Here is a 12949-nt window from a genome sequence, read left to right as displayed (position 1 = left end):
AGAAGAAACTTGGCATATGTATTTTGGGTAGAACATGGAAGTCATAACTTAAATCGCACCAAGGAATATTTACATAGATGCTAGGAAACCCTAATGTTAAGGATTTGGTAAGCACTGGGATAACCCAGTAGGGCAGCTGTAGCATGTCCAACCCTGATGGTTTAAAGACCAGTTTAGGTGATACACCTGTCTAGGATCATAGCTATGTTTGCTCCTGTCTTGAGGCAGGAGGATGGCTGAGAAGACACCTATGATCCTTTCCAGTGCTATTTTGTATGTTATGAAATAGCTTATGTAGTTGCTCAACTTTGCTGATGGTCATTAACTCCTACAAGCTGGATGCACTCAGTTGCTTCTGTCTTTCACAGTAATATTCCATGATTTTTAGGATTCCTGTGGGCCCAGTAATAATTTATGGAGGTGTGGCTTTCACATCCATTGACAGTAAAATCACTTAAATTATTTTTTTTAAATCAAGCAAGGTAGGAAACCCCATGGAGCTCCTTGTGGGGATATAGGGAGAATGAGGTTTCCTTCCCTTTTTGCAGAAGGTATGCATTCCAACAGCGGAAGCTATTTAGCATTTTCCAACATAATTAGAGAAATGAAAGCATTTTATATCCTGAATATCATTTCATTCTTTTAAGTCGAGCACTAAGCGAAATTACAGCACTTAGAAGCATAATTTACGTCACTCCACAATCAAAATGTCAGTAATAAAGTGGAGAAGGTTATCAGGTTTTCCCAGAAATAAGTTTCTGTGATGCTATATTATCTCTCACTAAATGATATTTGTTTTGTACTGAGAGCTCCATGGGCAGCTATTTAATGCCCCAAAGTCAGGCAGAACCTTTGTGTCTGGTGGGAAATGGGAGCTCAGCATGCAACACGTAGTTTAGAAATGTACCTTGTTGTCCAGCTGATATTAAAAAAAAAAAAAAAGACCTCATGTTAATTTAATTGGATGCCCATTGTAGCTGTATAATTACTGTCTACTCTGGAGCCATTACGGTGCTCTGACTAATTAGGAGTGATGCAGATGTCACTTCACACTTCTGTGTACAAACTAACCCAGCATGCAAGCAACTGAAAGGCTGATTACAGCACGTTGAGAGTTGCTAGACTTGATTGCAGTGACAAGCTAGCATTGTGACATGTGAAGCAAATAACTACAAGCACAGAGTATTATGTTACTTTTTTTCCTATGAAGAAGATAAAACTTAACTCATTGATTTTAAAGATGTGATGGACCAATGTGATCTTCTAGCGGAGCCCAAAGAACTTTGCCCAGTGGTTTGTTCACGAGCCCATCATTTCTGTTTGAGCTATAGCATGTGATTTGGAAGGCTGATTAGCCTTGGCTTCAAGGCTGCGATAAGGGAGACTCTCCTGTCCGTAGGGGAGCTGTCCCCAAAATCAGCCACCCGTCCTGCTGAAGATGGGCACTTAACTTCGGACATGAATATATTTATCAGACTTCTCACTGTGTTACCTTGTAGTTGGTTAAAGAGCGAACTGCTACTGGAAATGTCTGTTCCATAAAGGAGTAGCCTACCAATGCAACTCCATTATTGCTTGCAGTGGGCATTTTTACTTATCCAAAGCTTTATTGTCAATACCGGGGTGGCTGCATGTTGTAATCTTTGCATTGCTGCTGGGGATTTTAGAGCAGGCATGATAACCACAGTGAGCTGCAGCCCCAGGACAGAGAGGTTCAGATCTGCTACTCTGCCATCATAAGTCTGAGAGTGATAGTGAGAGGCAGTCACTCATCTTGATCAAGGTAGTGGTTTAGGGGAAGAGGGGTATCCATGAAGAAAGTGTCTCCCACTCCTACTAGATCCATCCCTCAGTGTGGAGTAAAATTCCCCAGCGTTCCCATACTGGGTCCACTGCTAAATGCAGGCTGGACTTCATTGCAAGTTTAGTGCTGGAGCTGACCAAGGGGCCTCGCAGTAAATCAGGTGCAAGACAACAGTGGTTTTCAGAATCCGTGTCAGGAGAAATTCTGTACTCACAACATCAGAAAATGCCTTGAGGAAAAAAAAAAGATTAGAAAGTTACTCTGCTTTTATTTTTTAATTTTGTGCTCAACTAGGCCCTCAGCCACTTCAATTTAGGTAGTTTCTAGCTCAGATTCTCCAGCAAGAGGGTTCCTGCCGGCCTCGGAAAACTGTGACCTGAAGTACTCAGAGCTACTGTAAGACTCTTAGCATAAAGATGTGTCACATTAGCAGCCTGCAAAGCAATAAGTGCATCAAAAGCGCTATAATAATGTTACCTCTGGTTTCTTTCTTTCCATTTAGTGTTTTAAAAGATACATATATGCGTTTCTCAGGCACCCAATACTCCAGCCACACTTGAGAAGAAACCCTGCAGCGATAAGCAATCAATCAGTCAGGAACTGAGCCAGCTACTACCACCAGAAATCACCTTTCTGTCCTTTCGCTGTAGGAAAAGCACACCCTCCGTCTCCTCCAGCGGCTCTGCTCGACAAGAGCACTTTGCGGCGTTGTGAGCAGCAGCAGCGCCGTGCGTGCGGCGAGGGCCCTGCGCTGGGCGCAGCGCCAGGGCTGAGCAACCTGGAGGACAAGGCGGGCAGTGCTCGCGGTACAGGAATTAAACACGTCCCCATGTTACCACGAACGGGGAAGAGGGGAGCGTAGCCCTCGCAACGTGTTGTCCCCAAGGTGCCTTTTCTACAACGCGTTTTTCTGCCTGACCTAGTTAAGCAGTGGTGGATGCACAAGCATTTGCTAAGCACCCCACGCTGACATTACGCTCCTGAATGGTTCTCTGATTTTTAATACTGCTTGGCTGTTTACGCACAAGCCACATATAACCATGTTGCACCATCTCTCTGGATCTTGGAGTGTAGCTCAGACAACGACCTCCCCCTCCCAAGCTTTCTCTTGTTATCATCTGGTGGAAAAGGGTTATAGCCCCACACAGTGCTAGAGGTGCCACATTGCAGAGATGCTGGAATAGTATGCAAAAGGACGTGTGCTAGAGAGAGCAAACCACTTTGCTAACCTTGGCTTTGTGTGTGTGTGTTTGTTTGTTTTTCAGCGTGTCTGCAAACGCAACGTTACCATGGTGAGTTATTTTGGCATGAAATATTTTTAATGATTTCTGTTGGCAGGCATTTTCTGTTCACAAGGAGCAGATTCAGCACGTTGGGTCACCAGTGGGCAAGTCTGTCTGGTGCTTTTACTAAGCAGTGCTGTGATCTGGTGCAAGAGAGTATAAAAAACATAAGTGGACGGAGTGTTGCCTTTTTTTATGTATAGCTACTCTCAGAGCATCTTGTTTTCTGTGGGACTGACGTGAACTTGCTTTTAAGAGCAGCTCGTAGATCTTATTTGTAACTAAAGATTACAGGTTTTATCAAAAGAATATTTTCATACTGTATGACTTTGTAACTCAAACAGTTTTTATTTGCTTGCTTGTCAGAAGGGTTGGAAATGTATCTTAACATCCCGGTCAGCTTTTAGAATGTTTTTAAAACAAAGGCCATTCAAAAGCGACTATTTGAGGAAGCACTAAAAGTAGAAGAGTTCCAGACTTAGGAGGCTGGGGGGGACGGTGCGAGAGACACAATGAACACCATCTGAGAGCTGGCAGCATTTCAGTTTTCCCAAGCACAGTCCTGGCCAAGCACTCAGGGCCATTCTCTTAAAAATGGCTTTTATATTGATGTTAAGCCTTTCTAAGAAGTTGGATTAAATTTCCAGTTTCAAAGTCCTGTTTTAGAAACCTGCATCCATGAGCCGACACCGTAAGCTTTTTGCAGGTATTGTTTGTCCCTTTGCCAACACGTGCTTCAGAGGGAAAGAAAAAAAACCTTCTGTTCAAATATTGGTTAGCCTTACATGGGAATCGGAGAGCGTGGCTAAGCTGTGCGCGTTCCTCCGCGCTGAGAATAATCGGGAATTTGTGTCCTTTTGTTGGCTGTAGCACTCCAGCAATGACGCGAGTCGCGCTGAAGATTGTGACCCCCGTCATCATTACAGTGTTTGTCCTGGCGCTGTACTTGCATGCCCAGCAAGTGGAATCCACTGCAAGGCTCGATTTCCTCTGGAAGCTTCAGGTTAGTGATGTTTGCTGTGTTGGATGAACGCACAGAACTATTGGTGTTGGTATAAAACCGTTCAGCCATTTGTTATCAAGTTTCAGAGTCATAAAAATGGCTTTCAGTTCAGGAGGAATGTGACAGATAACTGGACGTGTCAGTAATGTTCCTTGCTTCCTTGGCGTATTTCGTTCTCAGTGCTTGTCATCCTGCTTATTTACTTTCTCCCCTCATTTCCTTGGCAATGCACTTAGGATGGTCCCTGCAATAAAAGGCCAGAGATCTGAAGATGAATTCAGGCACCCGGGCCTGTCGCTGTTGCAGGAACCTTTAGTATAACCCAGTGTATAAATGTTCTCAAGCTCATTCTCACTGCTCATTTGTTTCCCAGAGCTCAGTCGACTTTAGTTTGCTGTGCTTAGAGGTTGCAGTTGCATTTTTGTTCACCTCCTTGTTAAGCAATGGGAACCGGCCGGATATCCAGTCTTCGTTAGCCCCCAGGCGGCAATATTGGGGAACCACCATGCTACAGATAATGTCACACTTTGCTTCTGTCACTGGGTTCAGCGTTAATATTTTTACTGCTTGTGCCCATGAGTCATGTTGGGGTATTTTATGTGATTCTCAAGCAAGCAGGGCAGGTCTCAGCTCTGCTTCTGAGTCATGGTTGGGGGACCACAGGCTTTCTATAGATTTTTTTACCTTCTGGACAGTAGGACATTCTAAGAATTGGTTAATAATTAATTAAAGCTCCTTGGGAAGCAGGTAAATATTGATATCCTCATTTATAAATGGTAAAACAATGGAAGAGATGAGCTGACTTGCCTGGGCTTCACTGCAGATCCAGGTCTGTGCTCAGCGGGTTGAACCACGTTGCTTCCCCCGGCAGCACCAAGTGTTGTTCTTGTTCTGTCCAGACATATCACTTCCTAAAGGGTCCTTCCTTGTTTAACTGAATTTCCAGTCTCAAATGTCCTGTTCCAGAAACTAGCACCCATGAGCCAAAGTCGCAAGCACTTTGCAGATATTGTTTGTCCCTTTACCAACATGTGCTTAGGGGGAAATCCCTTCCCTTCACACCTTGCGACACACTTCTTTGTACGTATGTGCATCTCTCCTCGCACAGTGAGGACTGGAGCGTAGGGCTAAGCTCCGTTCATCCGTGCTGGGGCCCGAGAGTCCCAGGAGAGTCCGCCCTTTGGTTGGCTTCAGCTCTCCAGCAGTGACAGAAGAAAACCCTTTTCAAGAGGCTTTACCTTGTTAGGGGCGTTTTGACTGCTGCTGCTGAAGCTGTGTTTTATGCAGGACAGCTGCGTGCTGTTCCTGTTAGCTGAACCGTTCTGCTGTTCTCCTGCATGAGCTGCGTAGTTCCCAGTCATTGCCTGAACCCTTTTATACTTTGCTTTTTGCTCAGGAATATTCAAAATTACAAAAAGTTAAAAACAAGGGGGACAAATTCTGCTACCAGCAGGTAGTGGGGGAGAAAGAGGTGAGTCAGTACAAGCACCTCTATATATTTACCTGCCAACCAGAAGTGATGAACTGTGGTGATGCTGGTACTCTGCAGGTCTGTAAAGAGAAATCAAATCCTCAGAGAATAATTATCTGTGAAGTATGATTAATCTAGTGAGCTTTAAATGCTTATTTTATTTTAGTCACTGAGCCATAGGCAGGTACGTATTTTCGGAAGTTCTTGCTTCATTTGAACATTAATCCTAAATCCATACGCATTAGAGCAGAAACAAGGCAACCCATTGTCCTCGCTGGCCCCTTTGCCCTGACATAACCCCCCCCCCCCCACTACCACTGGAGAAATGGGCTTTAAAGGCTGGTGAAAAAGTCCTCTCCGGAGCGTCGGACCAGGCTTTTTCATGGATTCAGTTGGAAGTGTACTTCATGACCATCAATGCACCCCAGCAAACTTTGCGGGAGGGGAGTGTCCGTTCAGCTAGGTGAAAATGTGAGGGGTCAGGGAGGGGATTATAAAGCAATACCACTCTCGTGGCCAGAAATGAGCTATGATTTAGCCATCTTTGTCCTCCTGAAACCTGTTGTGCTTGACTAGCAAAGGCAAATGTCCGTAGTTTGTCAGCTTCATGGATGCTCGGATGTAGGTGGAGTTCCCCAAAAGGAATAGACGTTGTAGGGGTTAACAAATCCAGGGCCCTGAAATGTAACAAGGTTGGATTGCTGTCTTATTCTGCCCCTAGGGTAGCCCCTTTGATTTTTATATACAAATGTGCGCGCACGCGCACACACACACAAACACACACACACACGCATGCGCTCTTCCACTGCAAAATGTGTGTTTCCTGCACATTTCTCTGGTTCTGGCCTCCTTTACTGTTTTCTCCTTCCCACTTTCTTCCATTTCTCTTCTCCGTGCGAGTTCATTTTCAGTTTTCTTTCCTCTGGAGCAGTTACCAAAGGAGTAAGCGTGGCACTCTCTCTCCCTCCCAAACTAGGCCACTGAGGAGAAAGAAGAAATGGAGGAGCTGCAGGCCTATAACAGACGCCTCCTCCACAACATTTTGCCGAAGGACGTGGCAGCCCATTTCTTGGCGCAGGAGCGACGAAACGACGAACTGTACTACCAGTCGTGCGAGTGCGTGGCTGTCATGTTCGCCTCGATCAGCAACTTCTCGGAGTTCTACGTGGAGCTGGAGGCCAACAACGAAGGGGTGGAGTGTCTGCGCCTGCTCAACGAGATCATCGCGGATTTCGACGAAGTAAGTCGCGGAAAATCCGGGTGGGCAGCGTAAGTTGAACTGATGAGTGTCTTGGGCTTTGCTGAGCTCATGAGAGAAGCTGGCTTGCTGAGTCCTCGTGCCATGTTTTATTTCTCCTTGCTCTCGATGTCTTTAATTCTTTTTTTCAGATGAAAGTTCCTCTCATACTTTGCCCCTTCTCCCAGTAACTAATCCCTTTCGTTGCGTGAGGACTCTGTACTTCGAGGCGTGAACGCTGTTCAGCACTTTGTAGTGCTTGTACTAAGGGAGGACACGTGGCAAGGACATTAACAGCATGAATGTTTTTGTCAAGGCTTATTTGGTTCCTTTGTTCTTCTCTTGTGAAACAGATAATAAGTGAAGACCAATTTCGGCAGCTGGAGAAGATCAAAACTATTGGCAGTACATATATGGCTGCTTCAGGCCTCAATGATTCCACTTATGACAAGGAAGGGAAAACGCATATCAAAGCTCTGGCTGATTTTGCCATGAGGTTAATGGACCAAATGAAATATATTAATGAACATTCATTCAACAACTTCCAGATGAAGATAGGTAATATCACTGTATTTACAGGATGAAATATTGTTAGTGGTTATTCTGACCTGGGGATTTTATAGAGTAAAAGCCATAGATGTCACCGTAGATGCCCGGTGATGTTAATCACTCTTGCGCCTAGCGACAGAAAAATAACTGGCTGCTTTTTTTGGCCTGTATGAAATAGTCTCAGAGCAGTTTGGTTAGGACAGCGTCCTCATTACCAAAGCTCCCTGGAGAACTGGGAGCAGTTGGGCTACTGACCTTGGTGCAGACAGGCTCTTACCACAGCAGTGGGTCTCGCGGGCTCGTTCAGCTTGGGCTCGTTCTGCCTGTGATGTGCTCCTCTGTCCACACTCCCTGTGGTTCCCAGGTCCACCAGTCAACCACGTGTCTTAGACATTAAATCGTCTTTCAAATCAGAGGGTAAAAAGAGTAAGGAAAGGAGAAGGAAAGAAAGTGTGAAGACGTCAAGAGCGATACTTACGCTAGAAGGTCATCGCGACAGTGCATTACACCTCACAGCCGTTCAGGGTCTTGGCAGCTGCATGCTGAATTCCAGGAGAGCTGTTTGCTTTACAGCCAGATGGCCAATAAACCTTATAATGTTATCTGGTACTGGAAAATAGCTCTGTGCTGCCATTCAGATAGGCATAGTTGAAGCAGCCAACTTCTCCTTTAGTTTCTTTCCCCTCAGTTTGACCATAGCTTTGTGTGTCAGGGTAAAGCATGGCTAGAACTGATGAACCTCAGGATTTTTGTATTGTCTGATAAATACCTTGCCTCAAATGTGATGTGAAGCATACCTGATGGGTCTGAGCATTGTGGAATTTCTTCTGTACTTCCAGGCCTCAATATTGGTCCTGTCGTGGCTGGGGTGATCGGAGCACGTAAACCTCAGTACGACATATGGGGCAACACAGTGAACGTAGCCAGCCGAATGGACAGTACAGGTGTGCCTGACAGGATTCAGGTAAGGACCTCGCTGGAAAACTTACTTCTTACATTGCCAGTCGTGTGTCTCCGAGAGGTTTTAAAACTTAATTGGAATTAGATTTTTCGTTCCGCTGGATTCCTTTATGCCATGTATTTATCTATATGCTGAAAGGAACGGGGGAGTGGTAGTGGTAGCCTGAAGCTGTAGCTGTTAATTTTGACCAACTCTGCAGCCTTGTGGTTTAAAAAAAAAAAAAAATCACCATTTAGTTCTGCCTGGAAGTGTTGATCTGAGTTTCCTTCCCCGAGCGCTTCATTGGGGTTGAGAACAGTCCTGCTCCCATGCTTGTAGCAACTCGTGCAGCCGGCTTTGCTGTCCGGCTGCGTGCAGCTCCGCGCTGGTGGCCTGCAGCTGGGAAATTAAATCATCTTCTTTGGCGCTGGGGTTGCCCCCTACCCCCCCCACCTAAGAACAGTAGTGGTTTTATTCTCCAGGGACCTGATTCACAAATGTATTTCTGTAATCAGCGGCGGTCCGCTCTAAGGAATGTTTTGACAGTCTTTCTTTATCTTCATTGCCTTGTTGTCACGACACCATCTGCACGGCGAGGTTAGCGAGAATCCAGACAGCGGCAGGCAGCGCACATGTAACTGGAGGGAGAGGCTGGTTTCAGGGGGTCTATATTGCAACCAGCCGTCCCGCTGCTGTGCAGGGCTCTTTCCAGTGATGCAGCACCGTTGCCCCGCTTTCTCCGCGTCAGTGCCCGCAGCTGCAGATTATCATTCCTTGCAAAAGTACGGAAGGGATGTAAAAATAATTAGAGTAACTGATGTTAAATCCAAGAGGGGAAGCCATGCTGGGGTTGTGGTTTTTGTTTTTTGTTTTTTTCCAATTAAGCGGGCAGTTAACTGGATCGATATTTATCCAACGCCTTTTAAACTTTCCTGCAAGATAGTCCATGAGCAATTTCCTTTCCAGTTAGGCAAATCAACACAGCAACTGTACAGCAATAGGAAACCAGAAGAGGAAATGCTTAAAGCCACCAAGAAAAAAGGGTGAGGCAATGCAGTATAGGAAATGATTTGCCGTAGAAGGGCTAGGCTTTAACAGATATTTGCTGCTCTGTGTTTTCATGTTGCCTGTAAGCTTATGAATTATTTAGAGCTGATGTTTATGTGAGGATGCACAGGCAGTGCAACACTAGACTTCCTGGAGACGCTTCTTCCATAATTGCAATTTTTTTTGGCTATCTAATGGCATAGAGTGTGTTGACAGCCAGACATCAGGAAATTGGGGGAAGATTAAGAGGATGCAATTTAACTGTCAGTGGGGCTAAGAAGCGCAAATGTTTTGAGTGATTAAATTTTAAAAGTTGGGGGTCAGATTAGGTGCTTGATGGGATTTTTTGCAAATTAGGCATTGAGCCCCCGCTGGTAGCTGGCAGGGACTGCTTTACCCAAGAGTTGCATGTCTCATTTGCTTAGGCGCTGAAAGTAAAGTACGGTGAAAGATCTTGCTGCCGCATTGGCCTCCCCCAAAAAAAATCTCAGAAATCTGGCCTTAAATCTTCTGTTAGTTATTCTGCGGGATAAGTGATTGATGATATTTGAATAGTATCCACGCAATGAAATTGCATACTGGCTAAATTATTCCATTTTTCTTCACCTAATTTCTAGGCCAATTCCATGCATGCTCATTCCCCTTACACTTTCCTCCACAAAAAAAGCCCCTAAATGACCCTTTCTGAACTGACCAGCCACAGGGTAAGGCTTGATAATTTGGTTGGGCCATTTTAATTCTAAATTCTTCTCTTTCACAAAAACTTCTAGAAACTTTTTTTTTTTTTTGGAGGAATTTTTAACCTGTTTTCCTCTTACCACTCCAGTGACAGAATATTTTGCCCATGTTTCCTGACCTGCCAGGTACGCTGTTTTTAGAAATGTGACTAAATTTCCTTTTCAGACTGTGACTTCCTTGAAAAGCTGGGTCGCCTCGCGTTGTTATGTACCCTGTATGACTTGTGTAGTTTCTCAGTTTCTGCAGTTGACGTTTGTTTTGCAGCCTCTGCCAACTTCTTTAGTTAGCGATTGACATGACATAGTCAACTTACTTACTTAGAAACTTGACATTACACTGGTTTTGCCCATGAATTAACTCCAAAAGCAGATGACAAGGTTGTGTGGGAAGCTAGCCAAGCATATATGTGTGTGTGTGTGTGTGTTCACTGTCGTGTTTTCCCCCCCACCCCCCACAGGTGACCACAGACATGTACCAGGTTTTAGCAGCCAACAACTATCAGCTAGAATATCGAGGCATCATTAAGGTCAAAGGTAAAGGGGAAATGACCACCTACTTTCTAAATGAAGGGCCTCCAATTAGTTAGCACTAATTGCAGCATCGCTCCAAAAAAAAAAAAAAAAATGGAATTTGCAGTAAAGAAGATTGTGACGCAGAGAAGAATCACCTTTTCGGCAGTGAATCTAAAACCGCAGCGCAGTTGAAATGTCACACGGTGATTCTGGACCTGGGTTCTGGTATTAGCAAACACTTTGGCCACCCAAAAGCGGGAAACCAAACCTCTTGGAGTTGTTCCTGGCTGAGTGCTAAATCGACCAAAGATGTGTACCGATGGAAGTCACAGCTAAGACATGAATTTGGAATTTTAAAGTAAGGCTGCTACCACAGGATACAAGAAGATATTTAAGTATTTATTGAAGCAACACAACAGTTACTTGGTGGAAGGAATGTACGAGTCACTGCAAAGCATTATTTTGGAATGGATTTGCACTCCCATACTGTTTCATCCCATACTGCCAGCTCTTTGAAGTGTACCACTGTGCTTTTATTAGCTGTTTTGAATGGGCTTTTAAAATTGACACCACTGTTGCAACACACAAAAGGCCTTTTAGGACGGCATCAGTAATGTTTTAGTAAGAAAAGATACTGTAGGCCTAGCCCCCCCCCCGCTCTTTTCCCTTCTTTTCCGTGGCTGAAAGACTGCTTTTCTGAGTGGGGCTGGCACATCTAACGCAAGGGAAGATCAAGATGAAGAAAGATGGCTCTACAAACGTATTTATTAAACAAAAAGTCTTCTGTGCTCTTCTTTGGTATATATCAGTTTACATGGGAAAGACTAGATGTAAACAAGAGACACTTCATTGGGGGGAAACGCCCCTGAAATTTGTTGTGGTTTTTTTTGTATTTTTTATTTTGTAATATTGAAAACATGGAGATCTAACAGATATACCAAATTCTATATTTTGTAAATTATATATAAATTAGAAGACAGGCTGTCTGCACCAAGGTGTGTTGGGAAGTGTATATAACCTGTAGACTTTTGTGTAATTTTTTGTGCATAATACTCTGAACACAGACTTGGCAGTTTTCAGATTATCACTATACAATCAAACAGCAACAGGTGAGTTTCCAGGCTGAATCAAATGCATTTTAAAATGAAAATCCAGAAAAATCTACAACCCCAAAGAAGAGGAAAATAAAGAAATACAATAATCACACAATTGTTCAATGCAGCATTCAAACCAAGGGCGGCGTGTTAACAAATGGAAACAGGACCTGTGAGTCTTAGCTAATGAGAAGGCATCAGCATGTTAAAAAGAGCTCTTCCAACTGTAACAGGGAGCTCATATAAGAAGATGAAAAATGACATCATTTGAACTTTTCTTTAAAAAAATAATTTTTCCATAGCTGGTATTAATGCAATCCTGCTGCTATGAGAGTTGTCTGATATGTTAACTGCCATTTGACATTGCAAAGAACTATGTATTTGCATCACTGAGTTGACTTTCCTGCAGTAGACATTTATTTAAACTGAGTCACATATTTTCAGTTTTCAGGAGTTAATTAGGTGATTTTCAAAACAAGATTTTGATGGAGAATTTGTCTGTGAGGTGGGTGACCTTACAATACAGTGCCATTGATATTGTGTTGAACATCCTTACCTCTAGTCAGGGTTGATAATAGCTCCATTATCATTTATGTACTTTTTTTAACTATTGAAGAAAAAAAATCCCTTGGTATTTTATTAAAAAAAAAAAGAAAAGAATTTTACAAAGTTCTATTTTTTATATTCTACGAGGGGTGAGTTTTGATATTGAATTTGGCTAGCACTAAAAATGACTCCAGTCTTTTGACATTTAATAAAGTTCTTTTCCACTCTTCTCAGGGCAGAATATTGTAGTATTAACAGCTTAATGATTGATTGCACTATGGTGGTGATTTATTTTTTTCCTACTTGACAACAATAATAAGTTAAAATCCATGGGCCTGTCTTAATAATTGATTTGCCATATTGCTAAGCATAACCGGAGCATTAAGCCATTTAAACTTGAGCTTAAATGGCATCGCCCCGTTCCTTCCCCCTTCCACTAGGAAACATTGCTAAAAAGTATAGTATATTGACTTCTGTAAAACTGCCAAGTCTGCCCTTGTACTATACTTTTGCTCCTTCACATCTTTCCTGGTTTGCAAAATACTTCAGTTGTATCACACTGTTATGCCCTTCTTTTCCACCTTCCACCCCTCTTACTCCCTCCTGACTTTCATTAGCTCCATGCCATACATTCAGTTTTAGATTTGCTTTCTACTTTATGAAAGTCTGCAGTCTTCTTAACTTTTGATTCATCTTATGAAGTTGTGTTGTCAATGAAATTTCAA

General features: G+C 43.5%; 1 protein-coding gene across 3 annotated transcripts in view; it reads left to right on the top strand.

Annotated features, from left to right (window-relative positions):
- ADCY5 (adenylate cyclase 5) overlaps window positions 1-12738 on the top strand; it is a 230513-nt gene extending 217775 nt beyond the window's left edge. For all 3 annotated transcript variants that reach the window (XM_009685731.2, XM_068949063.1, XM_068949061.1), the window contains exons 16-21: window positions 3070-3096; window positions 3958-4090; window positions 6538-6801; window positions 7152-7356; window positions 8187-8311; window positions 10530-12738. In XM_009685731.2, coding sequence (XP_009684026.2) covers window positions 3070-3096; window positions 3958-4090; window positions 6538-6801; window positions 7152-7356; window positions 8187-8311; window positions 10530-10658 — 883 coding nt within the window. In that variant the 3' untranslated portion in view covers window positions 10659-12738. The remainder of the gene's footprint in view (window positions 1-3069; window positions 3097-3957; window positions 4091-6537; window positions 6802-7151; window positions 7357-8186; window positions 8312-10529) is intronic.
- The last annotated feature ends 211 nt before the right edge of the window (window positions 12739-12949 follow it).

This window comes from Struthio camelus, chromosome 6 (assembly GCF_040807025.1).
Source record: "Struthio camelus isolate bStrCam1 chromosome 6, bStrCam1.hap1, whole genome shotgun sequence".
Lineage (NCBI taxonomy): Eukaryota > Metazoa > Chordata > Aves > Struthioniformes > Struthionidae > Struthio > Struthio camelus.
This window is presented reverse-complemented; position numbering and strand designations above follow the sequence as displayed.